At 44.3% G+C, this 19,507-nt stretch overlaps 1 protein-coding gene across 1 annotated transcript in view; it reads left to right on the plus strand.

Moving 5' to 3' along the window:
- The first annotated feature begins 1,968 nt into the window (after window positions 1-1,968).
- Window positions 1,969-19,507, plus strand: part of FAM91A1 (family with sequence similarity 91 member A1) — a 33,197-nt gene continuing 15,658 nt past the window's right edge. Inside the window, exons 1-12 of the mRNA XM_028736195.2 lie at window positions 1,969-2,240; window positions 6,047-6,131; window positions 6,990-7,141; window positions 8,970-9,027; window positions 11,773-11,840; window positions 14,090-14,203; window positions 15,613-15,703; window positions 16,174-16,236; window positions 17,166-17,272; window positions 17,541-17,579; window positions 17,723-17,835; window positions 18,957-19,075. Coding sequence (XP_028592028.2) covers window positions 2,169-2,240; window positions 6,047-6,131; window positions 6,990-7,141; window positions 8,970-9,027; window positions 11,773-11,840; window positions 14,090-14,203; window positions 15,613-15,703; window positions 16,174-16,236; window positions 17,166-17,272; window positions 17,541-17,579; window positions 17,723-17,835; window positions 18,957-19,075 — 1,081 coding nt within the window. The 5' untranslated portion in view covers window positions 1,969-2,168. The remainder of the gene's footprint in view (window positions 2,241-6,046; window positions 6,132-6,989; window positions 7,142-8,969; window positions 9,028-11,772; window positions 11,841-14,089; window positions 14,204-15,612; window positions 15,704-16,173; window positions 16,237-17,165; window positions 17,273-17,540; window positions 17,580-17,722; window positions 17,836-18,956; window positions 19,076-19,507) is intronic.

The following is a 19,507-nucleotide window of genomic DNA, read 5'->3' on the forward strand; positions in this document are numbered from 1 at the left end:
CGAAGCCCAAACTAGACAAGACACTAATTGCATGAAGAAGGGTCATGGCTCATGCAGAAGGTTTCAGGTTCAGTCCCCATCCTCTCCAGGTAGGGCTGTAAGAGAACCTTGACTGAAAGCTTGGAGAGCCAATGCCAGCCTGCGTAAATGAGGCTAAGGGAGATAGACCAGCAGGCAAATAGCAGGCAATCCAGAAAGGGTTGTTTTTCAAGCTCTTTGATGCTGTTGTGGTCCCAATCCGGATTACCCCTCACCATATGCATTGGAACAAAGTTTTCCATTGGTATTAATCCTTTTTGGCTCATCTTTCTAGTGGGTTGGACCTGCCTCTTTGCACATATTTACAGACGAGCATTGCAACTTCTTATTTTATTCTCTCTTCTGCTTGGTTTTAATTTTGCACCATAAACCACTTTGAGACCCCTTTATGGAGAAGTGACTAATGAATGCAACATCCCTGAATTCAACAGTGCTTAGCTCTGAGAAGACACGCAATGTCTGCTCAGAAATAAACCCCATTCGGTTCAATGGAGCCTTATTCTCAGATAAGCAGGTGCAGCATTTGAGCCCAGCTGACATGTTAGGGCATTGAAATATTCTTGGGAGTCCAGAGTGGATTTCATGCTTTTTATTCAGCTCATAGTGGGGAGGAGGAATGGAATTTCCCCCAGAATGTCTGCTTTATATACATTATTTACACAATGGGCCCCATGTGATTGGCTAATTCCGGGATTCACCTGTAGGCCAATCAGGTTGCGGATTCACTTCCACCTGGAGCTGGATTGGGTGGCTCCTGTGGACCAATCAGACTTCTGCATTCTGGATCCTATTGTTCTAGGACCAATCAGACTGCTGCATTCTGGATCCTATTGTTCTAGGACCAATCAGACTGCTGCATTCAACTCAGTACATAACAGGCATATATTCTTTCTGGGCAGAAAGATTGACAGAACATCATCCCTAGCTGGAAGAGGTGTAATACAGTGGTGCCTCGCAAGACGAAATTAATCCGTTCCGCGAGTCTCTTCGTCTTGTGGTTTTTTCGTCTTGCGAAGCACGGCTATTAGCGGCTTAGCGGCTATTAGCGGCTTAGCAGCTATTAATGGCTTAGCGGCTATTAACGGCTTAGCGGCTTTAAGAAAAAGGAAACAAACTCGCAAGAACTCACAAGACGTTTCGTCTTGCGAAGCATGCCCATAGGGAAATTCGTCTTGCGGAACGACTCAAAAAACGGAAAACCCTTTCGTCTAGCGAGTTTTTCGTCTTGCGAGGCATTCGTCTTGCGGGGCACCACTGTATTGTTATTATAAGATATCAATATTGCAGGATGGTTAGAGGCATGGCTGGACAGCTCAGCTGGTAGAGCATGAGACTCTTAATCTCAGGGTTGTGGATTCGAGCCCCACATTGGGCAAAAGATTCCTCCATTGCAGAGGGGTGGACCAGACGACTCTTGTGGTCCCTTCTAACCCTGGAATTCACTGTGACTCATTTTAGTCCTTATGCTGAAGCCTATTTATAGATCTATACTCTAGGAATCCACTATAGGAATCGCGATATGCAACTGAAACGAAGGCCGGTATACAAATTCAATAAATAATAACAATAAACAAACAAATAAAGCGGCCTTGTTCCCTCAGGCGAACCCTTCAGCCACGCTGCCAATTGTTACGTCACAAACGAAAAAAGGCCGTTTCCCGCAAAGCACCATGGGGCTTGTAGTTTCACAGCGGCCTGCAGCGGAGACGCAAAAGCGACGCGCCCGTGACGTCGAGCCTCCGCCGCTTTAAAAGCCCCCAGCCCCGCCCTCACATTTCTGGCGTACTGATTTAGAAAGGAGGGAGAGGGTGGAGGAGGAGAGGACGATCCCATTGGTTCTTAGGAGCGTTCTACTCCCTTGGCTCTCCGAGGCTCCTCCCGCCCGCGGGGACCGGAAGCGACGTCGCGCGGAGGGGCGGGGCTCCCGGAGCCCGTAACGCGGAAGCGCGCTGTGAGGAGACGAGAGGGAGGAGGAGGAGGAGAGGCGAGAGAGCGGGCTGAGCGAAGGTCCAGCTTTGGGCCGCCGCCGCGTCGCTCCTCAAGGACCGGGGGCTGAGGCTGCGTGAGGGGCGGGGGGCGCCGCCAACCGCCGCCCCCGACCCTTCCCACCCCAGCCGGGGGAGCCTGCCATGAATGTGGACGTGGAGTTCCACATTCGCCACAACTACCCCTGGGCCCGCCTCCCCGCCAGCGTCAAGCAGGTACGGACTGACCCCTCCCGGCACCTGTAGAAAAGCGGTTCTTAGCGCTCTCCCTATTATAACTGACCCCTCTGGCTTGCCGTACCCCGCCAATGGCCATCGGCAGAGACCTCCGCCACCACTTTCGCTTCCCTTTCTGGGTAGCAGGAACTCCGTGGGGAGACGGGGGCGGGCAATGGACCCAACTTGGGACATGCCCATTGATTTCAGTGGGTCTGCTCTCCAGTAAAAGCGGGGTCGGATAGGTGACTTCAGGCTCCTCGGGCTCCGCTTTCGTGCTTTGCTAAAAAGTCCGAGGTTCCTCCAACGGCGAAGGCTTGAGCCCCCTGCTAAGCCCATTCGGGGTTTTTTTATGTTTTGAGCAGCAGAACTTGAACCCAGCTCTCTTCTGCTCCCGAGGCTAGTGGGTTTCATGTTACAGTGGTACCTCGGGTTACAGACACTTCAGGTTACAGACTCCGCTAACCCAGAAATAGTACCTCGGGTTAAGAACTTTGCTTCAGGATGAGAACAGAAATTGTGCAGCGGCGGCAGCAGGAGGCCCCATTACCTAAAGTGGCACTCCAGGTTAAGAGCAGTTTCAGGTTGAGAACGGACCTCCGGAACGAATTGAGTACTTAATCTGTGGTACCACTGTACAAGCAAAGGAATTCCCACTAAACATTAGGGTGGGGACTTTTGGACAGTGGAACAAACTCCCGTGTGAGGTGGTAGGTTCTGCTTCCTTGGAGGTTTTTTAAGCAGAGATTGGATGGCCATCTGTCATGTATGATTTAGTTGAGTTCCTGCTTTGCAGGGGGTTGGATTAGATGACCCTCGTGGAACCTTCCAGCTCCTGTGATTCTAAGTCCATTGCTAGTTACCCCAACATTTAATTCATTTCAGCATTGAAATTGGAATGGGGAGCGGGCTGATCTACTTCAAATTACCCTTTTCACCCCTGGTGTGTAGAAGCTTTTTCCTCCCAGGTACTTGTTTGTTCATTTGTTAGTTAGCTAAAAGCTTCTCTGCACTACTGTCTTTCATGTGGATGCAACATTGCAATAGGAGCCAACTTCTAGGGGCTGTGGGGGCTTCGCCCTCCACGATAAAATATTTGAGGGGGCCGGACCCCACCAAGTTGTTGGGCATTCCCATTTAAATGGTGTGTGTACACTGTGTCATGTGAATGAATATGCGTGGCAGGACTTATCTGCCCCCCCCCCCCCAGTATTTATTCAAGTTGGCCCCCCGTACAGTGGTATCCAATATACATAATGTTACATGTGCCACAAAATGCGGTAAATAAAACAACCCGATAAGACTAAAATGCTAACTTTTCTTCACCCTTTTCTCCTTTCCCCCAGTATTAGGACAGGTACTGCCAAGTCAATGTTTGTTGTCAAGCTTGTTGAACTTTGGCCCACCGTCACCTGCTCAAACTTCTGCAACTTTTCAGGGCCGGCCAACCACATTTTTCCTGCAGGCAGTTGTATGGATATTGTGATTAATTTGAACATGGGGTTAACAGAAGGTAGATGAGGATCTACAGCACTAGTAGATCTTTTGCAGTAGATCTGAAAGTATTTCCTTTCGTCCTTTTTTGTAGAACATTTCATTGGTATTGTAATAAAATGGCATTGATCAACTTCAGCAAAACCTGTAGTGTATTACAGTACACACATACATCAATCACATAAGAAGGAAAACTGAGTGGAGACGTTGTCAAATAATTGAATCAGTGGATGCATTGCCAAGGCTTCAACTATCTGTGACATAGCCCCTCCCTAAGTAAGCATGTGTGGCTGGAGGTCTGATATTACTTCTATTTACCTAGGTAATATATGGGAACCATGCCACTACGGAATTTTCCATTTTTCATTTTTTAAAGCATTTGCAACAACAAGGCTCTAAATTAGGTTGCTGAAGTGAAGAAACCTTGGAGAGGAAAGGTAGAAGTGGATTTTTGTGTGAAAGTGCAGTGAACTCCATTCAAATGCTAAAAGCAAATTTCTGGTGCGTGCTGAGGGACACCCTGTTCCTTGTTTTTTAGTGCATGTTCAGTCCCCCCCTGTAGCTGACCTCAGTTGGTTGACATAGGATTTTGAGCATTTGTTTAAGTTTTATTCAACGTAAACACATTGAAATTAATGAGCATTACTGAGTTAGGTCCATTAATTTCAGTTGGTCTGATCTGAGTTACTTAGTTGAATACCAAGGTTCTGAAGTTTGTGCACTGTGCTGTAGTCTAATGCTATTCTTCTGTTGAACCTGTTTATTTTAATCCAAGCTTTCCTCCAGAGAGATAGGGGGGGCACATTTTTTTTTCTTCAGGAGTGTCCTGTGACGTAGGCTAGTGAACACCCACAGGAAGTGAAGAATTGAAGATGCGTGCGTGTGGTCTAGGGCAACACTCAAATTGCTTTACGCTGGTTTTTATGAGAATAAGTGGCATATGAACATATGAAGTTGTCTTGTGATATAGAGCCTTAGCGCATCCAGCTCTGTATTTTCCTTTTGATTGGCCGGCAGCCGTTTCCCAATTTTTTCCAGGCCACCTTGCTGGAGGTGTTTTTAACTTGTGATGCCAGTGGCTGAACATGTGACCTTATTTCTGCTAAACATGGGATCTTCCACTGAGCTGCAGGATGCCTCTGACCTCCCTCAAAAGCCACACATAGGAAAACATTGTTATCTACCACTTGCAATCTGCCTGAAATGTTTGATACTCACAATCTTATAGGCACAATACAAAAGAAAAAAGCAGTGGTGTGGAAAGTTCAAATACCAATTATGTGAGAGCAAAGCAGAGCTCTTCCCATGTCACATTAGGGTAGGAATGAGGAAGCTGTAGCTCTCCAGGTGTTGCTCAACCTCAACTCCCATCAGTCCCAACCAGTGTGGCCATTAGTCAGGGATTATTGGTGTTGTAGTCCAGTAGTGTCTGGAGGACCACAGGTTCTCTATTCCTGCATTAGGGAAATGATGGTGTATTAAGGCCATAGGCACCTGCACAAATCTGGAGGTGAGATGGTCCCCTCTGTGTCTCGTTTGCCAGTTCCCGGCAGGCTAGTATATTCTTTTTCCAGGCTGATCACTTTTTGTGGGCTTATTTACAAGGCTAATGTACTTCCTAGTTTCTTGCAGGAGCTCTGTATTGATTTGTGTTGGTTAATTATCTGTAGAACTACAAAAGCACCACTTTTATGTGTATAGGTCAGTTGTTGGTCTAAGCGGAGTTGTTTGATAAAACTCTTGAAGGGTAATCTTATAGTTCAACTTTCAGCAAGCCTGAGCTGTGAATTTACCTATTGGGCTGAGGATCAACAACTGGTCCAGCACTCAAGATCGACCAGGATGAGGAGGTTAGGATCCAGCACATCTGCAGCTGAGCTGGCTTATCTCCCTCATCCTTGGCTCAAATGGAGATATGTGAGCTCATCCTGGCTCAGCCAGGCCTCAACTACCTGAGCCAAGCCCAGCAGATCTTAATCCAGTGTAAGCCCTGGAAAAGGAGTGTTCTGTGTGTGGGACCAGAAAGGGAAGATGTATAATGGATCCTAAGCCTATGCAGCTCTGTCAGGTGACATGGCATAAGTTAAGATGGTAGAAAAGGTGGTACAACTCTAAAACACTAGTTAAAGGCTTATTTTTTCTCTGCCAGGCTTAGGTTGACTCAGCCAGCGGTAGCCTCACTGCTGAATGGAGTGTGGATCTGGTGTAACTTTACACCAGGTTAAATTACACCAGTCTGTTCTACGCCAGCTTCTTGTGTACAGGATTGCTCCTTTACTCATTTCGTTAAATTTCTATGCTTTGTCTCATAGGGTCTTGGAAACTCACAGCGAGACTATGAAAAGCAGGTTGTGCTCTATAGTATTCGCAATCAGCTACGGTACCGAAATAACTTAGGTGAGTAGAGAAACAGAGTGGGGGAAAGGGCATTTGAAAACAGATATTGTCATATGTAACAGCTACATCAGAGAAACATGTCCTCAGCTGGAATTCAGTAAAATTGTACTACCACTACTGGTCATTTTTTTATTAATTGTATTAATAAACACTTTAAAGTGCCAAGAAAAATAAGAAGGAAATTATCAGGGGAAAGGGGGACACCGATGAGATGGATGAACAGGGCAGCTTCAGGAAGTGTCTGGAAGGTTGCATAGGGCCATTCCCCATGCCACAGGCTGCCTAGCAGCCCCGTACAAGCTTATTCCAAGTTCCTTATTACAAAATGGACATACAGTGGTACCTTGGGTTAAGAACTTTGCTTCAGGATGAGAACAGAAATTGTGCTCTGGCGGTGCGGCAGCAGGAGGAGGCCCCATTAGCTAAAGTGGTGCTTCAGGTTAAGAACAGTTTCAGGTTAAGAACGGACCTCCGGAACGAATTAAGTACTTAACCCGAGGTACCACTGTACTTCAAGAGCTTTGCTAGTTGGCTGCCTTCTTTTTCAGACTGGATTGTTGGGAACTAACTCGGTGTCAAATAATGATATTGCATTTGCAATAGGAATAGTATGTGGCATAGGATATCCTCTCTTTTGTGCCATGAAGTGCAGCATACTTGCATGGCTTCCTCTCTTTGCGTTCTCTCCCTCCCCCTTTTGTGTCGATACACAGAGCATGCTCCAAATCTCTGTGCAAATGGAGCTTCAGGTTTGCTCTGGAACCTGTCCCAAGTTCACACCCCGTAAAATTCTTAGCATTTCTAACTGATTTGTGGAGACTGTCGCTACAACCCGCTGACCCTTCTTTACTCTCCCAGTTAAGCATGTCAAAAAAGATGAACGCAGATACTACGAGGAACTGTTGAAATACAGTAGAGAGCACCTCATGTTGTACCCATACCACTTGTCTGACATCATGGTGAAAGGCTTGAGGATAACCCCCTTTTCGTACTACACAGGAATAATGGAGGTGAGTTTAGATAAATGCTTAAACAAGTCATTTTGTGTGTCCCAGGAGTTTGTGGCGTTTCAGCGTAACATGATCCCTGCCAGCTGGAGTCACATGCCCATTATTGTTAGCTTTTTGCCAGGCTGCTGTTGGTAATCAGCGGCAGGAAATGCAGTCACCATTTGCAGTGGCATTTTGGGCTTGCAGCCAAATTACTCTGATGAAGGAGCTTGCAAACTTGTATTCAGAGAGAGCAGCAAACAGCGCTTGAGTCACCTCTCAACATATGGGAGAAACAATGTGTAGCGTGGTGCAGATTTGATTGATAATTGCTGGTAATGTGTAGTTTGTGCCCTGCTGCTTCTAGTGAGAGTTTTGCCACTGAATTCCACAAAAATAGGCCATTTTTGCTTCCATTCTTGGACTGCAGTAGAGCACACTTGGTTACTGGTATTGCTAAAGCAGCATTTTGCATGGAGCAAGTGGAGCTGTTGTTATATTTATTACCTCCAGTCCTTCCTTCAGTGAGCTCAGGGGGGTGATTTATTCTTGGTCTGCCACTCTTCAAATGCATTTCCGTTATAACCTTTTGCTACGTTGCAAGGTGACTGGGTCTAGGATTACCCCTATGTGTTGAACTAAAGACCTTTAAAGATACCACGAAAGAGAATAATCCATTAGTCCTGTCTCTTTCTGTTGCTGGTGATGACTGTAGCATCTAATGTCTTGGCTAAAGTATATCTACCATAATCACCAAACTGGAATACAGTGGTGCCTCGCAAGACGAAATTAATTCGTTCTGCGAGTTTTTTCGTCTTGCAAATTTTTCGTCTTGCGAAGCACGGTTTCAGAAAAGTTTTGGAAAAGCTTCAAAAATCACCAAAGTCTTCAAAAACCTCAAAAAAGGCTACCACACCGCATGCTATGAGTTGCTCCTCGAAGTCAAGCCGCAACTGTATTAACGGTTTTAAGAAAAAGGAAACAAACTTGCAAGACGTTTTCGTCTTGCGAAGCAAGCCCATAGGGAAATTCGTCTTGCGAAGCAACTCAAAAAACCAAAAACCCTTCGTCTTGCGAGGCATTCGTCTTGCGAGGTACCACTGTAATCCCAGAGCTGGTGCATAATGGGTACATGTTTTCATGTTCACCCATGAAGTTTACTGGGTGATTTTGGGCAAGCCCTCCCAAGGTGTTTGCGAAGGGGAAATAGAAAGGGGGAAACCTATGCACACTATGTCCTTGGAACACCGATAGAGATCCATTGAAATTTATGCAGGGCAGCTCCAAAATCAGTGGCCTGGGGATCATGAGGTTCACATGCCTCTTGTGCCTCAATCCAGCACTCTGTTCTGAGCATGGGACCTGTGCCATTGTAGAGATGGAGCACTACAATTCCACCCCCATTTTTCCCTCTCTCTGCTCCCCCTCCCATCTCCAAATGTATTTTGGTGAGGGAAACCCTGAAATGCATTACTGTTTGTGTTCACATCATTTTTCTCAGTTGAAATGAATAGGACACACTCTGTGCGTATCTAGATCTGGTTTTAGTTTTTCCTAAAATCTACTTCATTTTGTGCATATTATTTTAGGTCCTTGAGTTAGAATTTTGTTTTCACTAGGTTACATCCAATGGACTTCCATTTCCTCTCCTTTCCCCTCCCCGGCAAGCAAGCAAACAAACCAAACAAACAAGCTAACAGATAAACACAAAGCCTCCATAAACTGGGGTTTGGGTGCAAAGTAGTTTTCAAATACAGTATTTACTGATGTAGCATCAGTGCACAGTTGTGAAATGAAGAAGTACAGTGAGTCAAGCTGACACTGCAACTTTTCCTTTTCCTTTGTAAAGGATATAATGAACAGTGAAAAAAGCTACGATTGTTTGCCCAACTTTACTGCTGCAGACTGTAAGTATAAGATTTCCTTCTGTTTCCACAAGCTAAACAAATTTCCATTTGGAAATCATGTTTTAAGGAAGTCTAGTTTTAAAAGCAGAGCTGCATGACAATTCCTTTTTGAAGTTGTAACGTTTGTTTAATTGTGGGGATTACATGCCTGATGTTTGAAAAGAGAACAAAAAAAAAATACTGATAAATTTTTTTTACTCCAAACCAGTTATGGAAATAAAACACTAACCCACAAGTTAAGCATGTGCTTTTCTAATAATTACTTGTTGCCTCAGCAATAGGCCATACGAAGTGCATTTACATAACTTAAAATTGTTCCACTTTACCCATTTAGCAGTGCAGCACATTAACTTTAACAAAGATAGCTGTTGGCACAGTAATTCTTGGGAGTAATTCTTGGAACCAGTGTGTATATTATGTCTTTATCCTTCCCATTAACTTGGTTTTCTGAATTGCTGGCCTTTCAGCTACAGGAGGGAGACAGTGATAACTTCTGATGAGTTGCTCACTTCTGAGGCTACCCATCTTCCAGTTGTCACTTTTGACGGTGTTATTACAGAGGCAGACCAAATGGTGACATAAATAACCCCTTCTCGCTGCACCAAATGCAGATCTAAAGCCCACAGTTCCAATACAACGGCTAACAGAGCGATCCTATACACAAGACACATTAAACAAGCTGACGTTAAGTTACGCCAGATCCACTGCCCTTCAAGAGGAAGACCACTGCTGGCTGAGCTGGCCCAAGTCTGTCAGAGGAAGAACAAGACTTTAAAATAGTATTTGATTTACACTACCCTTTTTGCCTTTTTTTGTTAGGGATGCGGGTGGCGCTGTGGGTTAAACCACAGAGCCTAGGGCTTGATGATCCAAAGGTCGACGGTTTGAATCCCCGTGATGGGGTGAGCTCCCGTTGCTCGGTCCCTGCTCCTGCCTACCTAGCAGTTCGAAAGCACGTCAAAGTGCAAGTAGATAAATAGGTACTGCTCTGGCGGGAAGGTAAATGGCATTTCCGTGTGCTGCTCTGGTTCACCAGAAGCGGCTTTGTCCTGCTGGCCACATGACCTGGAAGCTGTACGCCGGCTCCCTCGGCCAATAAAGCAAGATGAGTGCCGCAACCCCAGAGTCAGCCACGACTGGACCTAATGGTCAGGGGTCCCTTACCCTTTTTGCCAGAACACAAAGTTGAGTTGCACAGAGTCAGGGTCCATCTTAAGTCCCCCACCGCACCCCATCCTGCCTCCACCATGCCCCCATAACACCTTCCTTTTTTAGGGCCTACACTAGCCTCGATTCAGGCTGAGCCAGGATGAGCAAGTTCATGCTTTCTTTTGTAATCCACCTGGCTCCCGGTGGAGTACAGGGTCAGATTTAAGGTGCTGGTTTTGAAATTTAAAGCCCTTCACGGCCTAGGACCCTCGTACCTACGGGACTGCCTCTCCCGGTATGCCCCACGGAGAGCCTCAAGGTCCATATATAGCAACACCCTAGAGGTCCCGGGCCCTAAGGAAGTCAGATTAGCCTCAACCAGAGCCAGGGCCTTTTCAACACTGGCTCCGGCCTGGTGGAACGCTCTACCTCATGAGACCAGGGCCCTGCGGGATCTGATTTCTTTCCGCAGGGCCTGTAAGACAGAGTTGTTCCGCCTGGCCTTTGGCTTGGAGCCAATTTGATTCCCGCCCTCTCTTTTTTCTTTTCCTTCTCCTCCTGCGAGGAGGCTACATTTTAATATTTTAATGTTTCAATATTTTAATGTATTTTAATTTTGTTTTTAAGTTGTAATCATTCAACTTGTCTTTATTATTGCTTGTAAGCCGCTCTGAGCCCGGCCTTGGCTGGGGAGGGTATAAATAAAAAAATATTATTATTATTATTATTATTATTATTATTATTTTATTTTCTGGGGCTGGGGAATTTATGCCAGCTGAGCATGACTGAGCTGGCGACCTCTGCATCCTAAACTGCTCATCCTGGCATATCTTGCCATAGGTGTGGCCCCTAAGATTATGGATTGCCTTTGATAAAAATGGTAACAAGTGCATGCATTGTCTGAAACCTCAGGGCTGCATAGGGCTTAAGAGGAAGCAGTTTATGTTTCCAGTTAATCAAATGTTTCCATTTGTGAGGGTGCTTCGGATGGAATTTCAAGGCATCTTTCCAGTCAAGGATGAAATTATTTAAGGCTAAAACTGTATGATGCAAATGTGTGATAAGAAGAGGATAGCTCAGGACAATATGCATGCTTGTAGAGAATACATGAAAAATATTTAGTTGTCTATCTTTCTTTATAAAATCATTTATATGCCCCATTTGGGGGCATAACACATCCAAGATGACTCACAGTACTATAGAGGTGCAATGGAGTTATTAAAAAGGCCAGTTAAAAACCAATTGGAAGAAAAAATAACCGATTTAAGAAAAGATGCTTTGAAAAAGGCCATGTTTTAAAGCCTTTTTAAAAATCTGTGGTGTGGATATTAAAGGGGAGGACCATAATCTGGGGGCCACCACGTAATAGGCCCTGTCTCTTGTGCCTGCCCGGATGGGTATATCCAATAGCAAATGGCAGGCTTCAAATTCATCTTCTCACAGATGGTGCATCTACCAGCCTTTCTGAAAATTCTGCTGTTTGTCTGCAAAGCAACATATGAAAGCAGTACTATGCAATAATGTTCCTTTGGCTCAGAATAGTTTTATAAGTATAGCTCTGTTTTGAGGGACTTAAAAACTTCCTTTCCCCCTCAGGCCTGAGACTTCTTGGCATAGGAAGAAACCAGTACATTGACCTAATGAACCAGTGTAGATCATCCAAAGTAGGTGTTCACAGTTCCCCTCCCTCTCTCCCTCCTCTCTTCTATGTGGTTTAGTATTTGGACCAAGTTTGGTTTTCCAAAGTGTGGGTTGCAGCAGAAAAATTAACTAGTCATATACTGAGGGGAGCAAAACCCAGTGGCACCTTCCATAATCTTCGTAATCTGGTATAATGGGTCATTTGCGCCACTGATCTCCAAAAACCCTTCTGGATTGCCTTAGTCTTAAGCTTAACATCCTCTGTAATAGAAAATGGTACACAGTGTATAAAAGATGTTATTTCTGGGTACTGGAGGCTATGCATCATAAATATGCCTCTGTTGAAGAGATGAGTACACAGGAAATGCAGGTGGGGAAAAGCCAGCCTTTGGTCCTCCAGATGTCATTGGACTCAAACTCCCATTAGCTCCAGTTCATGTAGTAAAGGGTCAGGGATGATGGGAGCTGGTGTCCAGCATCAACTATGGAGCCACAGATTCCCCATCCCTGATTTAAGGCTTTAGCATTAGCACTTTTGAGCTGTGCTCTGAAAGTAACCAGTTGAATTGGGACTGGCAAAAGCTGCTGTGTTCTGAGCTAACTGCTGTTTTCAAGCAGTTTTAAAAGGCAGTCGTGTCCCATGTATAACATATAGCAGTAATTCGTTCTGAACGTTACCAGAGAGCCAGTGTGGTGTAGTGGTTAAGAGTGGTAGACTTGTAATCTGGTGAACCGGGTTCGCTTCCCCGCTCCTCCACATGCAGCTGCTGGGTGACCTTGGGCCAGTCACACTTCTCTGAAGTCTCTCAGCCTCACTCACCTCACAGAGTGTTTGTTGTGGGGGAGGAAGGGAAAGGAGAATGTTAGCCGCTTTGAGACTCCTTAAGGGGAGTGAAAGGTGGGATATCGAGTCCAAACTCCTCCTCCTCCTCCTTCAGAGTCATTAAATGGATGTTCCACAGGCTTTGGTAAATTATCAATGCCAAGCCTTCATCTCATCTCATTCAATGTATCCCTGTTCTGTGTGCTTGATACATGGATAGTAACGTTCAGAACGAATTACTGCTATATGTTATACATGGGACACGACTGCAAGCTGTTCTCACCTGAGTTTGCAGGATGTGATGAAACATAGCAGAAGAAAGCAACCCTCTAGAAATATTAATCTAAGGGCATTGAGGTCTTTATAGAGCAAAAGCAAATCCATGAATTGTGTCCAGAGATTTATGTGCAGCTGCTTAGAGTTGGCTTTATAAACAGCAATCATTGAGTGCCTGGCCTTTCCTGGTATGCCCCACAGAGAAACTTACGGTCTTCAAATAAAAACATCTTGAAGGTCCCAGGCCACAGAGAAGTTAGGCTGGCCTCAACTAGAGCCAGGGCTTTTTCGGCTGTGGCTCCGATCTGGTGGAACACTCTGTCACAAGAGACCAGGGCCCTGCGGGACTTGACATCTTTCCGCAGGGCCTGCAAGACAGAGCTGTTCCACCAGGCCTTTGGCCAGGGCACAGCCTGACTCCCTCCCTCGGCAATCTTCGCGGAGCTCTGGCCCAATGGTTGCCAGTGGCTTGAATTAATTAATTTTACAATGAATGATTTTGGAGTGTTGTTTATGCTGTGCTTTTGTACTGTTTTATTGTTGTTAGCCGCCCTGAGCCCGGCTTCAGCTGGGGAGGGCGGGATATAAATGAAATTTATTATTATTATTATTATTATTATTATTATTATTATTATTATTATTATCATCATCCATTACATTCTAGAGTTGTGTCATCAGTCATGGCATCCTTACCCTAGAGTGTATTATGTGAGCTTAACCTTGATATTGCAGAAATGCAAATAACTGCTTTTTTTAAAAAAAACACCTTTCCCCTCCCCTTGGAGTGTGTGTGTGTGTGTGTGTGTGTGTGTGTGTGTGAGAGAGAGAGAGAGAGAGAGAGAGAGAGAGAGAGAGAGAGAAATACAAGCAAAAAACAGAACTGAAACTTCTCTTTCTAGAATCTAACAGTCTTAATTTTATCCTGCATAATTTTTTATTAAAAATGCACTGAAGGCGTCTGTATATTTATTGCACAACCTGTTTCTCAGGATTAATGATGAAAAGTGGCACAGTTCCCCTCCCCATCCTTCTTATGGTACATTGTTCAGGAGGGTTAAAGACCTGAGTGTGCCATATCCAGAAATATGAGCATTTGTTAGTTACTTCTGCTTTATAAGATAGTAATTTGGTTACTTCCTTGTTGTCTCTCACGAATGGACTGTACCCCTTCAGAAATTCTTCAGAAGGAAAACTGCCCGTGATCTGCTACCCACGAAGCCAGTTGAGATTGCAATAGAGCCATGGTGGGTGGTACAAGCTGGTTACATCACAGAGGACGACATAAAGGTATCTTCATACAAAAATCCAAAAATTAATCAGTCTGCATAAATGTCAGGCAGAAATCCTGTACACAATTACCTGGGAGTAAATCCATTTGAACACAGCGGAAACTGTTGTCATTTAGTCGTGTCCGGCTCTTCATGACCCCATGGACCAGAGCATGCCAGGCACTCCTGTCTTCCACTGCCTCCCGCAGTTTGGTCAAACTCATGCTGGTAGCTTCGAGAACACTGTCCAGCCATCTCATCCTCTGCCATCCCCTTCTCTTTTTTTTTAAAAAAATAATTTTTATTAATTTTCCAAACATGTATTAAATACAAACAATAAAACAGAGCAAAACATACAAACAAATAAACATGTATAATTTCATAAACTTATTTTCCTTCACCTTACTTCCCGGACTCCCCCATACCTCCCTTTTTCTGCATCCTTATTTTTACCTTTTCACAGCAACCCTCCATTTAATTAATTGACTCATCTTCATTATAATTTCCTTAAACTTATGATTTACAGCTGCAATTCTCTGTTTCTTAACACCATAACATCTCAGCACTCCTCAATGTTACAACAATTTTTAAGATATATTTTAAATTTCTTCCAATCTTCTTCCACTGTCTCTCTGCCGTCCCCTTCTCCTTGTGCCCTCCATCTTTCCCAACATCAGGGTCTTTTCCAGGGCAGCAGAAATTACTTCTGAGTAAATTTGTTTAGGATCCCATTGCAGGTTATATACTTTCGCTTCACCCTCTAAATCACAAAAAGTTCTTGCGTCAAAGGTATTTCACACAGTTACTTTGCAGTTACAGCACTTACAGTATTTACAGAAAATGGGTCAAGTTGGCTTATATTTTCAGTCTGTGATGCTAGCTGTGACAGTCAAAACAGCATCCAACATAAGGGCAAGTAGGACTCCTTAAGTGTTTATGGAAAATGACACATAATTCCATTTTAACAGCTGCCTGCAGGTGCAAACCTACATCACTATCAAGCAAACTGCTTGTCTGGCGACTCATATGATGGTTCTGTTTAGTTCTCATGGCTGAAGACCGTTTATAGATCTATACTATATGAATTTTTAAAAGCAACCTAGGTTAGAAACTGTAACCACATCACACGGGAGTGAATACCAAATTATGTATTACAGAAGAAGTATTTCATTTTTATCAGTCCTCTTCCTGCTTCCAGACATTGGCTAACCCTGAATTCTGGCTCTATGATATTTTTCAGAGGTGGGTCATCTATCAAAAAGTTTATTCTGGTACTTAATTGCCACTTGATTAACCTACCAAACAAGCTCGCTGTGTGGGTTGTTGTACTTCATCATTGTCAAACTTTTCAGTCTGAAAGCTGCATGGACTAATAAAGATCTGTCAGTTATTCCAAATGTGTGATTTAATATGTACATTTCTCTCTAGATTTGCACTACCTCTGAAAAATCTGCTATCGATAAGATCATCGATTCAGGTCCTCAGCTTGCTGGATCTCTGGATTACAATATAGTTCACAGTGAGTTTTGCTTTGTTTTGTTAAACAGAAGAGTAAAAAGATATGCCTGAGGTTATACTTCCGACAGTGGCTAGAATCCAAGCAATTTTAGCAAGGGATTCACACTAAAGCAGTGAAATTTTTGCTTTTTGTTACTAGAACTATGCTATGCTGTATCACAAAATTTCAGAAGCAGTTTTGTCACGTGGAATTGGGAGTAGTTTCATAAGTTGCCTGAATCCTGACCTGTGTAACTTCTCTTGAGCCCTAAACATTTTTTATTTCCTCCCACCCATGCAAAGCTGCAATCATGTTAGTTAAATGCACATAAATTGCGAGTTACCTGTATAACACATATCGTGAGTGCTCCTCATGCAGTTTTGTGGCACATGCTTAGCTTCTATAGTGCTCTCTATGTGTAATGGTATAATGTTAAGTTTGATGGGATTTTTGTGTTTTTTTGTATAGTGACATTATTTTTCTTTTTGTAGGCTTATATAATAAAGGCTTTATTTACCTTGATGTACCAATATCGGATGACAGTTGTATAGCAGGTAAGTGTGGACTCACTGTTTTCAGAACAAAGATCCATAAAAGGTGCTACATGTTCAGGAGCAGATTGAATAGCAAAGTTATGACAAAGGGGAAGTTGGAGTGTGGATTAAAATGGGACTATGTGTAAGATGAGGGTTGTATTGATGGTTAAAAGTACAAATTTCTATTTGTTTTGCCACAACAAAAATGCAAAATAAGATTGAATGGCAGCATTTTTGTAGGTACCTCAGATGTAGACCTTGGTGGTTAAAAGGGATTTAAAGTGTGACATGTCTGGTAGATATAAAGGTAAAGAGATGGTCATTAAGTCCAGTCACGGATGGCTCTGGGGTTGCGGCATTCATCTTGCTTTACTGGCCAAGGGAGCCGGCGTTTGTCTGCAGACAGCTTCCGGGTCATGTGGCCAACATGACTAAGCCGCTTCTGGCGAACCAGAGCAGCACATGGAAATGCCATTTACCTTCCCACCAGAGCGGTACCTATTTATCTACTTGCACTTTGACGTGCTTTCGAACTGCTAGGTGGGCAGGAGCAGGGACCGAGCAACGGGAGCTCACACCGTTGCGGGGATTCAAACCGCCGACCTTCTGATCAGCAAGCCCTAGGCTCTGCGGTTTAGACCACAGATGTATGGGCACATAAAATTCCTGTTTTGTAAAATGTAATTTGAAAGATCAAAATATCTCATTAGCTTGGTGTGAGTCTCTGTTCTCTAGGTCAGTCAGATTCCTGAGAGAGAGATAGAGATGCAGGAATAAACATTTTAATGCTGATAATTAATAAGCACAAATTATATATAATCAATATACATTTGTGTGTGTGTGTACACACACACACACACACATTTTACATACAATACATATATACATTTTTATACATCAAAATTATATCCTTGAATTGCAACCTTAAACATGGCTTCTCGTTTCAGTTCCCCCACTTGAAGGTTTTGTTATGAACAGAGTGCAGGGTGACTATTTTGAAACCTTGTTGTACAAGATATTTGTTTCAATTGATGAACACACAAACGTGGCCGAGGTAAGTCATTGTTTCAGCGTTTCTGTGCCCCGCATACTAGCATCTGTCAGGAAAAGACATGCTAAATTAACTTCATGCGAACTCTCCACATAAGGGGGGGATTGGGATTCTGTCTGTCTGTCCTCCCTTGGCTAACTCCTAGGGACGTGCACCTAAAGCTTAGCGCTCATATGCTTGACCTGCGCAGGTTGCAGAAGTTTATGCAGATGAATGCATTGGATTTGATTTTTGAGAATTGCCAGTAACCTTTTTCCTTCTATCCTTTCAGCTGGCAAATGTCCTGGAGATAGATCTGTCACTAGTGAAGGTAGGACTCCTGTATTGCTGCTTAAAGCGTGTGTGTGTGTGTCGGTGGGGCAACTCTTCGTTGCACACACATTTTTTTATCTCTTTTGAAATTGTGAAACAAGAATGCAAAGTGCTGATTTGCCAATGTTGTCTTCACTTTAGAATGCTGTCTCCATGTATTGCCGGTTAGGGTTTGCCCACAAAAAGGGCCAAGTAATAAATCTGGACAATCTTCATGCATCATGGCGGAATGTCCCATCTATAAACAGGCTGAAGTAAGTATGTGTCCTGCCAACAACAGGCCTGGTGCCTGAAACCAACTTCCCAAGGAGCACATCCTTGGGGGATCCTGCCCTCTTCCATTCTGTAGACGTGACCAAGCCGGCATAGATGTCGCTGGGACAGGAGTTCCGAACATCCTGGGAATGAGGGCTTAGGAGAGCACATTGTTGCTTGAGACTGTGCCCCACTTTGTGATGGCCAATGGATGTGCATATCGTTAGGACCTCAATATCGGTGTGTCTTGTGAGTTGTACTATTTAAGAAAGTCAGGACAGTCGTGTGCATATACACAACTGGGAATAAATACAATTGAATTTAAAAGCCCTTAACTTAAGTCTCTGTCAAGACTGGCCCGTACGGGCAGGGGTACCTTTACCTTTACCTTAACTTTTCAATAGGGACACGGGTGGCGCTGTGGGTTAAACCACTGAGCCTAGGGCTTGCTGATCAGAAGGTTGGCAGTGCGAATCCCCACAACAGGGTGAGCTCCTGTTGTTCGGTCCCAGCTCCTGCCAACCTAGCAGTTCAAAAGCATGCAGTGCAAGTAGATAATTAGGTACCTTCCGGTGGGAAGGTAAACGGCGTTTCCGTGTGCCGCTCTGGTTCGCCAGAAGCGGCTTAGTCATGCTGGCCACATGACCTGGAAGCTGTACGCTGGCTCCCTTGGCCAGTAAAGCGAGATGAGCGCCGCAACCCCAGAGTCGTCCGCGACTGGACCTAACGGTCAGGGGTCCCTTTACCTTTACTAACTTTTCAATAGCCTTGCATATTATTAGCTAAAAGCCACAGGTCCTTTTCAAAATGGCCCAATAAAATAATCACATGACATTAATTTACAGCTTCACTGATTAAAGCTGGAATATAAAGCCTGAGATCCATGACTCGAACCGGTTTATCTTTGCCCAGATTCTGGGGACTTCCCTGGCCACAACCTGCTTCCAAATAGTGCTTCTTCCCAGGGTCACAGGGCTTGAGAGAGGGATGTTCTTACTTACGGACTCATGTTCAGCTGGTGCTTCTGGGTGGGCTGCTGAGGGAAACAAGAAGCTGGTCTAGATAGGCTGTTGGTCTGAGCCAGCAGGTCTCTTCTTATTACCCTTGTTCCCATTCTTAGAACTACTTTGGATCCACAGAAGATGCTGCTGTCCTGGGAGACCTCAGAAAGCAGGAGTCCTGTACAAGAGGCGGGGTCATCTGCTACAGATACGGACACAAACAGCCAAGATGATCCAGGTGAGCCATAGAGCAAGTGGTTGCCGATCTAATCATTTTGTGTGCATTACAGCGCATTCTTTTCCCCCCTGTATAGGTCTGTCCTTGTCATTCACTACTGTGGCATTCTGTGGTCTGAATCATGGGCTAGAGCTAGGCTGTACACTAAAACATTTGCTTGAAAAAGCAGCTTGCTCTGCATGTGGAGAATCTTTAAGGCTCCACTTCCAGTTGGCTTGTCCCTGCAGGCAAGGAAATCCGTAAGTGGGGAGAATTCCCCCTGTCCCATATGCAAGAAAGGAAGAGCCACTAAGCTGCTTGGAAAAGAACCAATGAGGGTGTAGATGATTTTTATAGAGATACCTTTTTATCATTTTGAGGTGTACGGCTTTATTCCTCTGTTAAAAGATGTGCGTTTGTAGATTAAAGCTTTGCAGAAGGGAAATATCCTAT

This window comes from Podarcis muralis, chromosome 8 (genome assembly GCF_964188315.1).
Source record: "Podarcis muralis chromosome 8, rPodMur119.hap1.1, whole genome shotgun sequence".
Taxonomy (NCBI): Eukaryota; Metazoa; Chordata; class Lepidosauria; order Squamata; family Lacertidae; genus Podarcis; species Podarcis muralis.